This window comes from Elephantulus edwardii, unplaced genomic scaffold (genome assembly GCF_000299155.1).
Source record: "Elephantulus edwardii isolate Elephantulus edwardi_28Jun2011 unplaced genomic scaffold, EleEdw1.0 scaffold00167, whole genome shotgun sequence".
NCBI classification, from domain to species: Eukaryota; Metazoa; Chordata; class Mammalia; order Macroscelidea; family Macroscelididae; genus Elephantulus; species Elephantulus edwardii.
In genome coordinates, this window is record NW_006399917.1 from 6,497,813 (window position 1) to 6,517,132 (window position 19,320).

At 38.2% G+C, this 19,320-nt stretch overlaps 1 protein-coding gene across 1 annotated transcript in view; it reads left to right on the forward strand.

Annotated features, from left to right (window-relative positions):
* ARAP2 (ArfGAP with RhoGAP domain, ankyrin repeat and PH domain 2) overlaps positions 1–19,320 on the forward strand; it is a 302,530-nt gene that overhangs the window by 131,135 nt on the left and 152,075 nt on the right. The window contains exons 11-14 of the mRNA XM_006895415.1: positions 640–725; positions 1,238–1,420; positions 11,394–11,568; positions 12,149–12,283. Coding sequence (XP_006895477.1) covers positions 640–725; positions 1,238–1,420; positions 11,394–11,568; positions 12,149–12,283 — 579 coding nt within the window. The remainder of the gene's footprint in view (positions 1–639; positions 726–1,237; positions 1,421–11,393; positions 11,569–12,148; positions 12,284–19,320) is intronic.

Sequence of the window (19,320 nt, forward strand, 5' to 3'; positions counted from 1 at the left end):
AAAAACAAAAACAAAAAACCCACAAAATCCTTGAGGCCAGGATAGTAGTCTATATACCTTGCTTCCTCTACAGCTTAGAAAACATCTTACATATGTGTGGGTGCCCAGTAATCACTGAAAGATGATTTACACAGCAAAAGAGAACTGACGATAATAGAACTCTGGGCTCTTTATGTAGAGAAGTGCAAAATTCATGGTAAATTTTTAAGTAAGCATTTTTTTAGATGTGTAGATAATTTTTTAAGAGCAAAGGAACAATGCTTTCATTCGTGTATGTGTTAATTAAACAGAAATTTGCAAAACACAAAATGACCTATAGTTTGGACTTAATTACCAATGAAAAAAATGAGGGGAAAAAATCCATATGCTTTAAAAAGTGTACTTTATGATAATACAGGATGGTGTTAAAAATATTTCATCATCTTTGGGATTGGCTGTGCTTTTTAAAAAAAATAATTTCCGTAACTGTTTGGTGGTCTTAAGCATTTAGTAAAAATCTATGCATCCTAAGTTGAAAATATAAATAAGTATGCATGCAAACGTATGTTTGTACATACATGCCCATATTCGTTGCAAAGTGAATTAGTGTTGCTTGCAAGCTAATATTAAAATGCCATCATTTTGTATTTTTGTACTTAGGACAGCATAGGTCTTTAGGACCTAAAGATTCAAAGGTTAGAAGTCTAAAAATGGATGCCAGTATTTGGAGTAATGAGCTCATTGAGGTAAGTATGGCTTAACTGATGATTACAAGAGATTGGGAAAGAACCCTGCCTTGGGTGCATGGCATGAATTTCCTTAGCAGAGTAGTAATTCTTCCTGAAAGCTTTGTAACTGAGATAGTTATTTTTAGAATAAAAAGCATATGTCTTTTTAATAAAATGACTACTTTTAATGACTTGACCACTTTTTTTAAAGTTCGAATTTATTTTTTTTTTTTCCATCTCACTTGACATGGGTAAAAAAAAGCTAAGAGGAGAGAGTGAAGACATTGTTCTTTTCTTTCTTGACTACTATTGACCTTTGCTTGTATTTCCTTCCAGATTCATTTGTTTCAACTATTCTTGTGATCACTTGTTCTTTATTCAAATTGAAATAGTATCTATTTTGTACTCCATCTTCCTGTTAAAGTCTCCTTTCATGGTTCTTATTTTATACTGTTATGCTCTTAATTAGTCATGTGATTCTTTTTTCTGCCAATATAAATGCATTGCATGTTTTGTTTTTTTAAATTCAGCTTTTCATTGTCATTGGAAACAAAAGAGCAAATGACTTTTGGGCTGGTAATCTTCACAAGGATGAGGAATTGCATATGGACTCTCCAGTAGAAAAGAGAAAAACCTTTATCATCCAGAAATACAAAGAAGGACGATTCCGAAAAACCCTTCTGGCATCTCTCACCAAAGAAGAACTAAATAAGGTATTCCATAAAATAGAGCAACTGAGCTGTATTTTTAGAGAACGGTTGTGGGCTCTTTTGGTAAAGAATTGTGCTGCCAACTCAAAGACAGGCAGTTCGAATCCACCAGCTCCTCTGCAGGAGAAGGATGGACTGTGTCCTCTCTGCTGATTTGTAGTCTCAGAAAACCTGCTGGATAGTCAACTACGAGTTGGTTACCACTCCAAGGCACATAACAATAGCAAACTGTATTTTAATAGTTTTTTTTTAATACTCATTTTAAAAAAAGCATCAAAATCTCATGAAGTAAAACCTTATATTATTTGATAATTTCCTTTTTTGCTTATGAGACTGTACCAGTGGTGTTTTCATTGCTTCTCTGGAAGAAGAAAATGGTAAAAGAATGAACTCTTTCTTCCTAGATGAAGTTTACAGTTAACTGACGCTTTCCTCATTACTCTTAAAACAGTATAAAAAAACCCCACAAAAAACAAAACCAAAACACAACCCCACAAAATACCCATAAAACAAAACTAAAACCAGTATCAATTTTTCCTCTGTATCTCAACTCAGAGCCATTGTCATCAAGGCAAAACTGACTCATCACTGACCCTCCAGTGGTTTGTTGGTTGTTTTTTTTTAGAAGACATTACATTGCTGGGGAAGAGATTACTTGTCTTTATCCACCAAAGCAACTGGTGGATTTGATCTCTAAGAGGGATGCCCTCTGTGCAGTCTGTATCGCTCTCTAAACTAGACCACCAGAGCTCCTTTGTAGTATGCAAGAACTGGACATAACTTCAGTGATACTCCTCTGCCTTTGTGCCATCAGAATTGATATAATTTCCACAGTTAATTTGCTGTTTCAAAAGGTCACTTGCTTAGTGGTGTTAGTGTGTAATAGGCTTCAGTTTGCCTGAGTCATTCCAGATATTATTCCATGCTTCCCATTTAATCGTTACTCTTTTGGTAAAAGCTTTTGTTCCATTTCTTGCATACTATGCACCTCATCGCTCACTTTCTTTTTCTAAGTTGCTTTATAAATCTCTTGTTTGTTAAGAAACTCTGTCAGTGTAGATACATTTAAAGCTTGTACTTCATATTATATATGTTTTTGTGCTTGAAAAAGAAATCTTTGCAATTTGCATGGTTTCACTTTTCTTTGGTATCTTGTTAATGGTAAAGCTTGTTAAATAAGAATCCCCAGGTAGTAATTATGCTAAACTTTTTGGGAAAGAAATATAGGCCATTTTCTATACTTCTGTAGAAATTACAAAATACATAAAATTTATTTGCATTTCTTTTCTGTTGGTTTAGTTCCCCAATAATAAGTTATTTTTTTCCCCCTGATCATTTGACTTCAGTAAAGGGAGGTTACTAGCCGATTTGAAATTCATAGCACACAGTAAATGCAGCATTCAAGCTGGTAATGTCAGATGAGGAAAATCGGAGAATTGAGCAGGAGTTTAGGGAATTGCATGATTAAATATAGGTAGTTGTCAAGATAAGCGATCTATCTTGAAAGAAGTGCAACCAGGATGCTTCTTAAAGGTAAAGGTGGTGAAACTGTTGTCCAGAGGGATGAGTCCTTGGAAGAATGTATCAGTCATGCTGTAAAAGATGACAGGTCAGAGAAAGAGAGGAAGGACCTCAAGAATATGTATTGACATCGTGACTGTAATAGTGGGCTCAAAGGATATCAGGGGTTGTGAGTGTGGTGCAGGAGTGGACTATGTTCAACTCTTTTGTTCATGGCCACAGTCAGTTATAGTTGATGCCACCTAACAGTAGTGGTAATGTTGTTAAGGTATTTAATTTTGTTTGAGCGGTGTTTTCTTGGGCACTAGTTATAAAATTTAGCTAATTAATGGATTAAATTATACATTAAATTATGCATATGTTAAATGATATCATACACTAAGTAAGTGTTATAATTGGGGCTCTAGTGGCCTGGTGGGTAAGGAATTATGCTGCTGATTTAGACAGGCAGTTCAAATCCATAGCTGCTTCATGGGATAAGGATGGGTAATCTTCTCCTATGTAAGTTTATAGCCTTTGAGAACCCCTGAAGAGTCAAATTAAATAGATTCTTACACGACAGCATATAACAATCACAAAGGATATTATTAACCTAATTCTTTACACAAGGAGTCAATATGTAATAAGTATATGGGTTCCAAGTTGTGAATTTGAAAAGGCAATTGATGAATTTGAGGGAATATATTTGCTAATTTTTGTCTTATCAGTGAGTAAAATATTACTATTTCCAATTAAAATCCTGTCTTTTCCATTATACCATTCTAAGAATGCTATTGTATAAGTTTTAGATGGGCATTTATTTATTGAGATTTGTATAGGAGCGGATAATAATGTAGGGGTGGGTGAGTCTGACTTCTACCCACTTCATGACGGGAAACTGTCTCTATCAGTTTATCCATTGTTGTTATGTGCCATTGAGCCACCTGTGACTCATGATGACCCTATGTCTAACAGCTCTGAAGCATTCCCTATCCTGAGCCTGTTTCATTGACTTTGACACACTTAACCCCATTGCCCCAGTTATAGTGCCAATCCATCTCATTCGGGGTTTTCCTTTCCTGTTTTGTCCCTCCACCCTTCCAAGCATGTTGGCCTTCTCCAAGGATCAGTACAACCTGACCACATGCCCAAGGTATATGAGATGGAGCTTCAAAATATTAGCCTAGAAAGAGAAGCTTGGTTTCACCTTCACTAAGACAGATTTACTTGTTTTCTTGGTGGCCCATGGTATGGTCAAGACTCATCTCCAGTACCACAACTCAAAGACACCAATTCTTCTTCAGTCATCTTAGTCATTGTTCAGCCCTCTGCTGCATAGCACGTAATTGCAAAGACCCTGGACTGGGTAAGGTGCGCTTTAGTTTCTAGACTGATATCATTGCTTTTTAGTGCTCGGAGTAGTCCCTGACAGCAGATTTTCTCAGCACAATTTGTCTTTTGATTTCCTCACTGCAGTTGCTAAGAGTGTTGATTCTGGAGCCATGGGAACATACAAGTAGCACATGGTCAGACATGCCACCCCAATCTCCTGTAATTGTTTCTACCAATCATTATTTCCAGGGTCTATTGCAAAATGACTCACAGATTTTAATCACAGTTGTGGGGTTTATTAGGGAAATAGATTGGGGAGTAGGGAAAGCAAACAATATCATACAGTAAGGTCTAGGTTTAGTAGCTAATGTTAGATGGATCTTGGCTGAAAGCAGGGAGTACCAGAGGAATGTCTATCTGTGCTTCATTGATTATGCAAAGGTGTTTGACTGTGTGGCTCATAACAAACTGGCTACTCTGAGAAGAATAGGAATCCCAGAACACTTGACCGTGCTAATGTGAAACCTATACTTGGACCAAGAGGCAGTCATCAGAACAGAGCAAGGAAACACTGCATAGTTCAAAATTGGAAGGGCGTACACCAGGGATGTGTCCTGTCTCCATGCCTTTTCAAACTGTAAGCAGAACAGATCATCCAGAAGGCTGGGCTCTATGAGGAAAAATGCGGCATCAGGATTGGTGGAAGATCTATCAACAGTCTGCATTATGCAGATGACACAACCCTGCTTGCTGAAACTGAGGAGGACCTGAAGTGCTTGCTGCAGAGGGTCAAGGACTGAAGCCTCCAATATGGATTGAGCCATTGTCATCAAGGCAAAACTGACTCATCACTGACCCTCCAGTGGTTTGTTGGTTTTTTTTTTTTTAGAAGACATTACATTGCTGGGGAAGAGATTACTTGTCTTTATCCACCAAAGCAACTGGTGGATTTGATCTGTAAGAGGGATGCCCTCTGTGCAGTCTGTATCGCTCTCTAAACTAGACCACCAGGGAGGGTGGAGGGCGGGTGCAGGAGGGGAAGGCCTTCTAGGAGGTGGATTGATTTGGTGACGGGCAATCAGGACGGGTGTGTTGGAGACAGTGAGATAGGCAAAGGACAGAGCAGAGTTTAGGGCTGTTGTACATAGGGTTGCTGTGAGTCAGAAGCGACTTAACAGCATATAACAACAACAACAACAACAAAAAGTCCAGGTTTAGTGAACAACAGTCTCACGCTAGACTAACAGCAAGACATAATTCCTCTATTTGTTCATATAGTTTCTCAGTCAACAAGTAGAAGTCTAGGTTCAGTTTAGTAGCACAAATAAATCTCTGGTTTCCTCAGTTGTCCAACAAACTTTATCTCAGAGCTTACAGGTTACAGGTCAGCTTTCCCTTCATTTGTCCTTTAACTATGGTTAAAGAAAAACAAAACCTTTAGCAAAACCTTTAACTGTGGTTGCATCTCCAAAGCTCCTCTGTTTACACCTTGCACAGTCTCTTCACAGCAGTACCACAGTCTTTTCACACTGTGCCCGATTGTTTATTCTTTTCACCACCGCTTTTCAGAGTGTGGAATACTTTTCCTTATATAGGTCCCACAGCTGTTGATGATTTGCAAGACTATGTGGTCCACAGTTAAGATAGCTAGAGACCATGCCCTCAATGAGGGCTAACACAATTGATAGAAAAGCCAATTTTCAGTGTTTCTGACACCATGGAACATTTCAACCTCTCTGTAAATGTTCATTAAAATTAATAAAACAAAAATTTTAAAAAAAACCAAACTTTGGCGACATAGTTAATAACAACTTGAGCTGCTGACCCAAAGGCTGTGCTTCCCTGAACGTTCAAATCTAGCATCACCTCCATAGAAGAGAAATGCACAGCCTCATCGTTTGTGGTTTATAGCCTTAGGAATACAGTGGAGGATCAGCTAGCAGTTGATTCCAACTAGAAAGTAACAAGTTGAGTTTGAGAGCCTTAACTTAGTGTTGATGAAGAATATTTTAAAAATAAACTCATTATTTTTTTTTTACAAAAAATACTTACTACATCTCTATTACAGGCTATACATGAATTCACAAGAATCAAAACACACCCTTTAGTTTGTTCCACCTGGATTTAAAAATAATCTCAAGAATGGGTTTCAGGCATCCGTGATTAGAGAACAGAGGAGTTGTGGAATGACATCAACTATATCATCTATGAAGAGAGCAAAAAGTCATTAAAATGATAGAGGAGGGGGAAAAACCCACAAAAAAACCAAAATAGATATCAGAAGAGACTATGCAAATTGCATTGGAGCACTGAGAAGCAAATCAAAAGGAAGAGATGCAAAAGAGCTGAAGAGAAGATTTCTAAGGACAGCTCAACAAAGCAAAGCAAAATAATATAATGACGTGTGCAAAGAGCTAGAATCAGAAAATAAAAAGGGAAAAACTCTTTCGGCGTTTTCCAAACTGAAAGATCTGAAAAACTAATTCAAGCCTCAAGTTCTAATATTGAGAGATACTATGGAGAAGATCTTGAATGATCCAGGAAGCATCACAAGAAGATGGAGGGACTATATAGAGTCATTATAACAAAAATAATTCGTTGATACTGAAAATTCTAGAAGTCCTATATGAACAAGAGCTATTGGTAAATAAGTAAGAGAGTTCAAGCTGCATTGAAAGGTTTGGCAAAAAATAACGCCAGTTGGCATGTTTCACCTAACAGACACCAACCTGGACATGCTCAGCAGTCTATGACAAGAAATTTTTAGGACAGCTCTACCTTACAGGGTGATTGGAAGAGATAAGTATTTTTTCCTATTCCCGGGGAAGATGATCCAGCACAGTGTGAAAATTATTGAACAGTAACATTGCTATCAAATGTAAGCAAAATATTGCCAAAAATCATCCAAAAATGACTAGAGCAGTACATTGACAGGGCATCACCAGAATTTTAAGCAGGGTTTAGAACAGGCTGTGGCACCAGGGATAACAATGCTGATGTCAGATGGATCTGGCTAAGAGTAGAGAATACCGGAAGAATGTATATGTCACAGAAATGAACCATCTATCTATGGTCAATTGATAGATGACAAGAAAACAAAACCTGTCAAATGGGGAAATGAAAACTTCTTCAACAAATGAGGTGGCAAAACTGGACTACTTACTACCTGCTGAAAGCTGAAACAGGATCCACATCTCATACCATATACAAAAATCAACTCAGAAGGATCAGAGACGTAGGAGTAAAGCCCAAACCCGTAAAGATTATAAGAGACAAAATGGGACCAAGATTAGAATCCCTCATCTGTGGTGTAAAGGAACTGACAAAAACAGTCAGAAATACACAACCAGGAGAGGATAAAATTGATGGGTGAGCCCTTCTAAAGATTAAATCGCTGTGGTCCTCAAAAAATTTTCCCACAGAAGGAAAAGAAAACCTACTGACTGGGAAAAACACACACCAAAAAACCCCAAACATTTGTAAATACTGTCTCAGACAAGGGTCTCGTAGCAGACATTTAAAGAATGCTACCAGGCCTCCACAAGAAAAAGACTGATATCCCAATTACAAAATAGACAAAAGACATGGAAAGATTTTTCAATGAGGAAGACATTCAGATGGCCAACACATGAAAACACTTAAATGTTTAAAATCATTGGCAAATCAAAACCACGAGATACCATTGTTACTTCAGTAGCAGTGGCAAAGTTTTAAGAGAACAGTGAGCAATAAATGTTGGAGAGTATGTGGAGAGATAAGAACTGTCATACATTGTTGATGGGATTATGAAATGTTACAGCCATGCTGGAAGGTATTTTCTTTCACTTGGTAGCGGTAATGAACCACGAACCAGAAAGCCGCAGCACGTGAGCCACCGTGCTCCAAGGGTGAGCTACATCTCCAGACCCACTGGAAGGTATTTTCTTAAAAAGCTAAACATAGAAATTTCATAAGACTAAGTTATTCCACTGTTAGAAATAAACCCTAAAGGAATTAGCACTGGGGCATAAACAGATTTGTATACCAGTGTTCATAGCAGCATTATTTGCCATCACAAGGATATGAAAACAGCTCAGATGCCCAAACCCAATTGAATGGATTGAGAAAAATTGTGGTACATTCACATGATGGGATAATATACAGCACTCAGAAGCAATGATTTTAAAAAGTTACTATTTAACTTGAGAGACTGGAGAGCCTTATGTTGAGTGAACTAACTCGGTCTTATAAGGACAGATATAGAATAAGATCATTATTATAAAAATAGAAGGATAACTAGTAAATCATATCTCCAAGGTGGGGGTAGGAGCAGGAGGGTGAGTATGGAAAGGGAGGAAATCAGAGAGTCATATAATTTGGTGGATGAAGGAAAGGTGCGTAATGAAAACGGGGAAGATCTGGCTGGGATCTGGAGCAGGATAGGTTAATGGTGGGCATAGTTCAATGGTGATTACTTTAATGAAAGTTAATGAATGGAAATGATTGTGCGAATGAAGTACAGTGTCAAATACAATGTGTTCGGACTTTGCATGCAAACCAATATAAAATACAACTTTTAAAAATTATGTATATCTTGGTTTTATTGACTATGAAACGACATTTGGTTGTGTGGATTAAATGAAGCCATGGTTAACATTGAGAAGACTGGAAATCCCAGAACACTTAATTGTGTTCATGCAGAATCTATACCTGGCGAGCTCTGGTGGCCTAGTGGTAGGAAACTGCCCTGCAATCCCAGAGGTGCGCGGTTCAAATCCACCAGATGCTCTGCTGAAGAAGGAGGAACAATCGCCTCCTTGAAACCAGTCAGATCCAATTTGACTGTACACACATAAAATAAATAAATAAATAAATAAATAAAATTAAAAAAAAAAAAAAAAAAAAAAAATAAAAAAAAAAAAAAAAAGAATCTATACCTAAACCAAGAATGTGCGGTTAGAATGAAGCAAGGGAGCACCGCAGGGTTTAAAATCAGGAGGGGTGTGTGCTAGGACTGTAGCCTTTCCCCATATATATTCATCTGAATCCTGAGCAAATAATTAGTGCAACTGGAGTCTGTGAAGAGGAATATGGCATCAGGATTGGAGGAAGACTCAAACAACCTGTGCTTTGCAGATGACACAACCTTGCTTGCTGAATGTGTAAGATTTAAAATGTTCCACGCAGAAGATCAAGGACTAGTGCTTTCAATATGGATTACATCTCAAAATCCAGAAAACAGAAATCTTCACCACTGGACCAATAGGCAAAGATTGCAATAGATATAAAAGGATTGAGGTTGCCGATGATTTTATCTTGTTTAAATCTGCAAATAGAATCCTTAGTACCAGCAGTCAGGAAATCAGGGGAAATACTGCATTGAGCAAGACTGCTGTCAAGGATCTCTACAAAATACTGAAGAGTAAGGATGTCAGTCTTAAGAATAAAATGTACCTGATTCAGGACATGGTCTTTTCAGTCTCTTGCTACACATCTCAGAACTGGACAGTGAATAAGGATGAAGGAAGAAAAGTTGATTCCTTGAGTTGTGGTTTGGAGAAGAGTATTGCATATTCATTCGGTGGAAAACCAAATGAACAAAGATATGCTTTGGGAAAAGTGCAGTGAGAATGTTTCTTGAAGACAAAGATGAATTAATACAATTTTATTTCAGTTTCTTGACTGTGATTGTAAAGAAATTATAGTGATCACTTGGACCATAGTGGAGGAAAAAATTATTCTTTACCAGCTGAACTGTAATTTGCGCCAGAACTTGTAGACTGCTCACTCGGAGGTGACTGTCAGGATAGTTAACGTATGATTGTCCTGAGGTGGCATCACAGATGGGAATTTATTAATAGTCTAAACAGATAGATCATGACAGTGAGAGACGCAGAGGTGAATCCTAGATTAAAGTGTCAGGTGGAATCAGGGTCCCAAATCAGACAATTTGAAAGCAGATGAGAAGCTGATAAAGTAAGATCTGGTAATGCATATAGGATATGAAGAAAATGAGAAACTATCTAAAGATAACTCACTTCATTTAGTGGGAGCAAACCCCAAAAAAGGCTATGTTGTATTCCAACAGTTAGTCCTGTTTGTCTGAGAATGAGAAACCTCAGAAGATGTCATGTTGTTTAATTGTCTCTTCCTTACACTTCGTCTTTGTTCACTCATCTCTAACATCCTTTTTAAAAAAGGGAAAATATTGGGAATTTGGTTGGTTCTCATTTCTTAAACTTATAAAGCAAAACAATTTAAAGATTCAAGGTCTGATGGTTAGTGGTTAAGAAGTTGTGCTGCCAATCCAAAGGTGGGCGGTCCAAATCTACCAGATTCTTCAAGAGAGAAAGATGCATAATCTCCTCTAATGTAATTTAAAATCTCTGCAAACTGGCTGGAGGCTCAGCTATGAGTTAGTTTCAGCATGATAATAATGAGAGAGATGAGAGACAGATCATGCTTAAGTAGAAACGATACACAGTCAAATAGACAAACATAATACATACGCATGCATAAACATACACATATATAAAATGAATTTTCGCATGACAAAACATTGCTGGTTCCTTCATATTGCTTTGAAAATGTTTTAAATTTTCTAAACAGCAACTTTTTCCATAAGATGTGAACGATGTGAATAAGTATTTTGAAAAGCACTTATGATGGATGAGAAAGTTTGCACCAACAGAACAGTGACTTGAAATTTAGACGACTGTTTCTTAAATCCATTGTAAAGCTACCTAGTTACTAGTGTTACTTAAATCCATAATCAAAGGACCTTTTGTCCCTATTGTCGAAATAAGGGCACAATAACTGTCTTTTATCTAAAAAATAATAATAATAATAATAAACCAAACACCACAAGCAAACGTAGTATTGCTGACCCTCCTGGGTGTTTTTGGGAGGCTAAAATCTCACAGGGAGAGGATGCCTGTTTTTCTCCTGTGCATTCGTGGATTCGAACTGACAGATAGATGCTGCCTTTGGGTCAGCAGCGCAACTTTCGATGAACCACACCACCAGAGAGATCCCTTTTCAGTCTTCTTGGCAGAAGAAAAAAAGAATACAAATTCAACTCATCAATGAAAACTGCTTTGTTTCCTTTTTAAAGTTAGAATTGCACTTTGTTCCTTTAAAAAGTGTGTTTTCTTTGAACACCCAGGCCCTGTGTGCTGCAGTAGTGAAACCTGATGTTCTGGAAACAATGACGTTGCTTTTCAGTGGAGCAGATGTGATGTGTGCAACCGGCGACCCTGTGCATAGCACCCCCTATCTACTGGCTAAGAAGGCTGGCCAGAGCCTGCAGATGGAGTTTCTCTACCATAACAAATTCTCAGGTGAGTTTCTAGCTTGAGCTCATGGTGTCTGTTTTAAAGAGGCTGGCAGAGTGCATCTGTTTGTTAGATGGGGGGGGGGATCAGCTGGAAGAAAAACAATCAAGACGAAGATGTTTAAGGTTATTTTTACTTCTTTTCAAGTATGTTTGGTAACTAAATCTACTTTTGCGGTTTTATAAATAAATTATATGTATTTCCCATGTGTATTTCACAAAATGAAATTTGATCATTCTGTTATAACTAGTATAACTTCAGTGCTCTTATACAAAGTCAAATAAACATCGGTGCAAGAGAGGAAGACCCTGAAAGAGATGGATTGATACAGTAACTGGGGTAATTAGAGTAGGTGTGTTGGAGTCAGTGTGACTGGCTCAGGATAGGGCAGGGTTCAGAGCTGTTGTATATAAGATTACTATGCCTTGCAAGCGACTCAGTGGAACATAACAACAACATATTTGTATTTTGCAGCCTTTTTCATGTTGCTTGTGTGACAGTCCATAACTCCTGCATTTAACTAGATATGTAAAGTAAAAAAAAAATGTTTTAGATTTCATATTTATTATTTCTTTAATTTTCCCAGATTTCCCACAACATGATATCCCATCTGAGTGTGGATTAAGTCAAGACTTCACCCAGTCCACCTTTCTCTGTGACTTTTTGTATCAAGCTCCCGCTGCTGCTTCTAAACTCTCTTCAGAGAGAAAACTGCTTGAAGGTATATTTTCTGCTCCGTCTAGATTTTGTTAGCAGATAAAACTTTATTCCATTATCGGAACCATTTTACATTCCCCCCCCCCCTTAAGATGTTAGATTTGATCTTGCAGTAGAGAAATACTTTTTGAGGATTTAGAAATGCTTCCAGGCACAGATACTATTTCATGCATTGCAGTTGAGGTTTACCATGGGTTTGGAATGCTGAGCAAATCCTCAGCAGAATTTCTAGTGTCTGCCTTAAGGCCAGGGAGATTAGTAGCACAATGTTTAAGCACTTAGCTACTAGTGAATACTAGCAGTTCAGGCCCATCCATAGCTGCATGGGAAAATACACAGCAATCTGCTTCCATAAAGAGTCCAGCCAAGAACACTTTAAAAGGATGCTCTACTCTGTCAGTCTGAATCACAGTCGTTCAGTGGTGTTCAACAGTAGCACATTAGGGACAGCCAATTCAGTTCAGGTATTAAAAGTTATTCTAAAGAAATGTGGAATCCAGCCTTTTCTCATACTTATAGGCGGACTCAGTTGAGAAGATGATAGAGAGAAATATCATCATGTAACCAAACTGGCAAGTTTTCAGAACACAGTGATCTGAAATCAGTGCTTATTATAAGCTATGTGTGTGGAAGTGGAAAATAAACATAGTTTTGGTTGTTAAGTGTGATCATCACATTGACAGTGACCTTCAGCAACTCTTTAAACAACAGATCTGTACCTTGCCCTGTCCTCTGCCATTCTCACAAACTCTGTCATACTCAAGCCCATTGTGGGAGTCATTGTGTGAGTTCTGTCTTGTTGAGGGTCTTTATTCTGTTCCTGAAATCATGTTAGACATATTTTTTTCTAAATAAGAATTTTCTTTTACAACCTATTCTAAATTTGGGACAGAATTTGGACAGTCATGATAAGCATTTGTCCATCTATCTCCTTCCATGTGGTAGATAGGGTAGAAATTGTTCTTGTTGTTAGTAGATGAACTTGAGTAGACTGTGGCTTAAATGTCCTCTGTAAAACAGATTGAAACCTTGCCGAATCTTCCACCATACTCACAGCCTCCACTGTGCTTACATCCATTGTTGTCCACTGTCTCAATCAGAAAATAAAAGTTTTTGAGATGCATATCTCATGCTCATGTTATATCCATTCTGAATTACTGTGGACCACTTGATGCAGGTCATTGGAAGTCAGATTTAGGAGTATGACATTAATTCCCTTGGTAGTCTGTAGTGAAGGAAGATCCTCAACCAGGTGGATTTACACAGTGCCTGCTGCAGTGGTTCTTGTATGTCAGGAAGTGTGAGGACGGTGCAGGATATAACAGGATTCAGATCTTTTATTCATAGGGTCACTATGAGTCATACTCAACGGCACCTAACAACAACAACAACAACAACTAATCTGTAGTTTTCGGTGTGCCAGTGAATAGCTTTAATAGCAACACATAGCAACCCAATAGGAGAAAGAACTATTCTCAGTATGGTTTTTAAGGCTGAGATTTGTGAAATAGATTGCATTGTCTTTCTTCCAGTACACCTGTTGGTAGACTTGATCTTCCACCAAAGTTAGCACTAAATGTATTAGCTCTTTGCACCACCCAGACACACTGCTTGTCTTCGCAGAGGTGAACTGTGTTGCTACTGTTATGTGCTGTCAAGTTGAAGCTGACTCATTGCTGACTCTTCAGGGGTTGTCAGAGGTGGTAAATTGCATGAGAGGAGGTTGCCAGTCTTCTTAAAGCTTTTCAAGAATTCATGAGCATTCTATAAGCTAAAACTAAAGTTTTGTTTTTATATTCCCCTCAAAACTGAGTTATGTTTATTTGATAAATGTTTTTCTTAATCTCCTGAAATATAATTTGAGGTATTCAACTATTAAAATGAAATCATTCTTTCATTTTATTTTGTCTAAAGTGACTGTGGATGCTTTTATTAAAATTTGTTTCTAAAAAGCATAAACTGTTGCCTTCTCTGTACATGTAATTTTATTAACAATGTGTTCTCATTTTGAAATATTCTTTTTCAAGTCATTTGAAATTGAACTTCTGTATTTTGACTCTGCAGCACAACAGAAATGATTTCATTTGAAAGAATCTCTTGGCAAGGTTTTCTTTGATACTCCTTTTTTTCCACCCAGTTTATCAGCAGGTTTTTGTGTGCAAACTCGAAATAGATCTTCACTCCATTGGCTACTCTGTCATCACTGATGCCAGACTAACCCCAGTCACAAGCATTGCCTGCCTGTGCTGTGACACACACACTCCTAATTTACTGCTGTCCCTGCCCCTTCTCCAAAGTGTTCTCTGCACAGTAGCCTTAAAGTCTTTAAAATAAGTCATTTCATTGCTTAACGAATATATCCCTTTTTCCTTATTAAAATCTGAGAGATCTTTTCATTGCTTTCCTCACTTCGTCTCATATCACTTGATCTGTGGTTCATGAGCGTGGCCATACTGATTTCCTCTCAGTTCTGGAAATGTGGCATGTTCTTTCCTGCCTCTTCTGGACCTTTCACTTCCCATCTGCTCTGCAGGGAGGGTGCTTTCCCCAGTCTGGCTCCTTCTCACCTCTGAAAGATCAATTGTAATGCCAACTTCACAGACAGTTAACACCTTGTGAAAATGGGTTCCCTTTGCCAGCTCTTCCCTGTTTTAGCATCCTGTGTATATCTGCCATCACTCCTTTTCTTACTACTGTCCATGAGGAAGATCCTTCTTTTATTTCTTGGTTTCACCCCCCTTGCATCCATAAGGAGACTTGATAGCCTGGTGGTAAAGAGTTGACTGTCAGCCCAGAGACAAGTAGTTCAAATCTACTAGCTGTTCAGTAGGAAAAAGATGGACAGTCTCCTTCTCTGTGGTTTACAGCTTCTGGATTCCCACTATAAGGTCAGCTGTCAGTTGATTCTAACTCAATGGCACATAGCAACAGCATTGGCGTGCAGACCACCTGAGTATCAGCCTTCTCTAGCTTGCTCAGAATCATCGAATCACGGGGGCCAGGAATAGTAGCAGCAGGTACTTGCAATACTGTGATTGCCTATTGAATGACTAGTTCTCTTGTCAGGTTGCTGTTATGTAAAAGTGTAATCCTATGTTAGTTGTTTTTCTTTATTTCCTTGTTTATCTGTGCATTAAAAAAAAAAGATGATCATTAGGATAGAATGTTCACTTGATTCACAAAGATCCACTTGGAAGTGAAGAAAAACAAGCTAAATGCCTAAGAAAGAGAGTTTTGGGTTTGCTGCTTTGTCCTCTGCGATGGTTTTCCTGAAATTGTGCATTAGGTTTACAGAACAAAAATGAATCATTTAGGAAAGATTTAGAGATTAAAGTGTGGTTGTCACCTCTGCCTCTGAGAGGCGCGCACCTGGATTGTACCACTCCATCAGCCCTTGTCAGGAGGGCTACAGAGCCAAATGATTAAAAATGAAGAAAGAAAAAAAAAAAAACCCCGGCGAATATAATGCATGCAGTCCTTCAGAGAATTCGGGAGGCTTCACATTGTCAGTTCAGGTTTCCAGAATTTGAAGTTCCTCTAGCCCTTGGTTATGAAGACTGATCTGTATTTTTTCTTTTTCTTTCCCCCCTTTCTCAATTTAATGTTCACAAAAAGAAAGATTGATAGTGCTTGTTAAATCTGAGTACAGAGCTGAATAATAGCATCCTGGGTTTGTTTTTCCCCCTCAGCCTTATTTTTCCCCCTTGACACCCTTTCCTTGATTTGTTAATACAATTTTGAAACACAGGGAGGGGGAGGGAGAGCATTGACGTATTTTATTAAAACCCTCATTTCTTCTTTTTATACTTAATTTTATAGGCTAGCATTCAACTGTTCTGAAGACCTTTTGTTTCATAAATGCCTAGCTTATGCAGTTTAAAAATGCTTTCCCATAGCTAAAACACATTTATTTGAAGTAAACAGAAATCCTAATGTGTATCTCTGTTATCAGTGGACTCAGATTTCTGTCAGTCGTTTCTTTTACCTTTTAGAGTTTGGGAAGTTCTTCATTTGGAAACAGTGTTTTTAAAAAATGTTCCTCTTGCCTACTTCAGATTTATTGTGCACATATGCGTTAGAAAGGGTGGCCTCTTCTTTACCCTAATGCATTTTTAAAGGGACATACATAGTTCAGCCTCTCGCTTTCTTAGCATGTCTTTTCCCAAGACCTGATAGTCAATGAAAGAGAAGAACATCCTCAACAAGGTGGATTCTTTCAGTGGCTGCAACAGTGGGCTTGAATAAGCAGAAATACTAATGATGGCAAAGGAGAAACAAAGTTCTGATGCTGTTCATTGGGTTGCTTTTAATTGTACTTTATTTCATGGTCCCTAACAACAGCAGCAGGGAACTCTGGTGGCAATCCCAAAGGTACATACTTTGAATCCACCATCTGCTCCATGGGAGAAGGAGGGCCAATCTCTCATCCTTCTCTGAAATCCCTCTAGAGGGTCAGTTTCAACTAAATGGTACTCAACAACAATAAGAACTTCAAATATATAATGGGCACAAAGGCAGTATGTATGTCAGTCATTGTAATTCTTGAAGTCCTACTTGGTAATTTCCACCTTCTCTCTGATACTGTTGTATGACCTGGGAAACTGTTTGTAGAGAGGAGTGGGAGTGGATGTAATAACTGATTGTTCTGACTTAATAGTACCTAACAACAGTAGAGCTATTATGAGGATTCAGTGTGTTAATTCATACAAAGTGTATATGTAGGTACAAAGAGAGAACTAGTGCAGTATTTAGAGTCTCTTCTGACATCAGTCTCAGTCTTTTCTTCCTTTGTTTTTGTAATAACCTTTTGCATGCTTCATGCATATAATATTCTTAATATCCTTCCATCATAATATATAATAATGAGCCTTTGCTTATTATATTATTATTGTTCAAGTCCTCAAAGCTGTTCCCGAGATGGTTTTATAATTCAGATGGGATAGATTTAAGGTCAAATTTTGCTTGAGGATTTAATTCTCTTTAGCTTCAGTTTGAGCTTACGGATGAGTAGTTGATAGTCTGTTGTACAGTCAGCACTTGCTTGGTTTTCACAGCTGATACTGAGCTGCTCTGACGATTCTTTCTACAGATGTAATTAGATTCCTGTTCAGACTATCAGGTGAGGTCTGTGTGTACAGTCACCATTTATATTTCTGATAGAAGGTATTTGCAATAAATAAATCATTTACTGTGCAGAATTCTATCATTTTATCGCCAGCCTTGTTTCTGTCACCAAGCCTGTGGTTTTGACTACTGATCCTTCTTACCTGGTCCCAACTTTTGCCTTCCAGTCACCAATAATTATTAGTGCACCGTAGTTGCCTGTTTGATTGATTTCTGACTGTAAAGGTTGATATGTTGTGGTGGGTTGGATTGTTCCCACAGCTGACCCTCCAGTAGCAGTTAATTGCACTGTTGGAGATTGCCTATCCTTTTCCTGCAGAACACAGGGTGGATTTGAACCACAGACCTTTGAGATTGCGGTGTGGCTACTTACCACTAGGCCACCAGAGCTCTTGATTGGTAGAAATCATCTATTTCCTTCTCCTTGGCTTTGGTTGTTGGTGCCTGTATTTGAATGATGGTGATATTAACAAATCACTCACAATATTGTATATATTTCAATATGGATCTAAAAATGGCCTTTTTCTATTAATCCATTCCCATTCTCATCACCTTTTCATTTTTGGCATTGTAGATCATATACTTGTCTGATTCAAAATGACCCACATCAGTTCATCTCATTTGCCAATGCCTAATATGTCATTATTTATGTGTTGCATATTTCTCTTAACAATATCCAATTATCCTACATTCATGCTTCTCACATTCCATGGTCCGGTCACTAACATCTGCTCACACTTGTTCCTTCTTTGTATTTGTCAACAGGACAGCTCAGCCCCAGATGTTATATCTGCTAGCCTAAACGTGCTCTGTTTCGAAGACCTGTTATTACAGTAGTGGATGGCCAGTCCTTCTCCCACTGTGATGGAGAAAAAATTGAGGCTATTAACAATTTCAGCTTGTTTCGTTCCACAATAAACACTTTGCGTCATTAGTCAGGAAATCAAAAGATAAATTTCTTTAGGAAACCCTGCTGCCACTGACCTCTCTAGACTGCTGAAGAGCAAGAATGTCAGTCTAGAAACCAAGGTGTGACTGATCCAGGCCATGGTTTTTGCCGTTACTTGCTATGCATCAGAGAGCTGGACAGTGACCAGAAATGACAGAGGAAGAATTGCTGCCTTTGAGTTGTGATGCTGGAGAAGAGTATTGAACATACTATGGACAGCTGGGAGAGCTAACAGATCTACCCTGTAGAGAGTGAAACTAAGCTGTTCCTTAAAGGCAAGAACTTTGAGGCTCCATCTCTCATACTTTGGACATGTTACTAGGCGGGACCAGTTCTTGGAGCAGAAATCATGGTTGGAAGGGTGAAGGGATGGTGCAAGAGAGGAAGATCCTGTATAAGAAGGACTGACGCAATAACTTGGGTAATGAGGGTAGAGAAGTCAGATATAGTGAGATTGGCTCTGGATAGAGCAGGGTTCATAGCTGTTGTGTACAGGATAACTATGAGTCGTAGGTGACTTAGCACATCACAGCATTAGTGAGAACTGGAAGCATGTGCTCTGCAGTGGCTGCAACTGAGGATGTGTTGAGATGACATGGAGAACAGATTGATCGTAATCTTCCATGCAGATTAATGAAGAAACAAAGGATAGACTGAGGCAGACATTAATGAGCTCTGCTATGTAATGTTCTCTAAGATCACCACTTGAAGAGGGAACTGAAGGTCAGCAAAGAAGATTAAGGTGGAAAATATGAATAGCCAACTGGTACTGCTATAACCAATAGTAGAAACGTGAAGGATTTTAACCCAAAGTATATTAGACTGCATGCAGCTTAATCTGAATCACATCAATTAAGTTGAGGAAGTGGTAGCCTAAAAGTTGCCTCAGTGGTTTGTGTTTTGTTTTGTTTTTTAAAAAAATATTAAAAAAAATTAAAAAGAGTGAACAATCCTCCCTCTGATTGTCC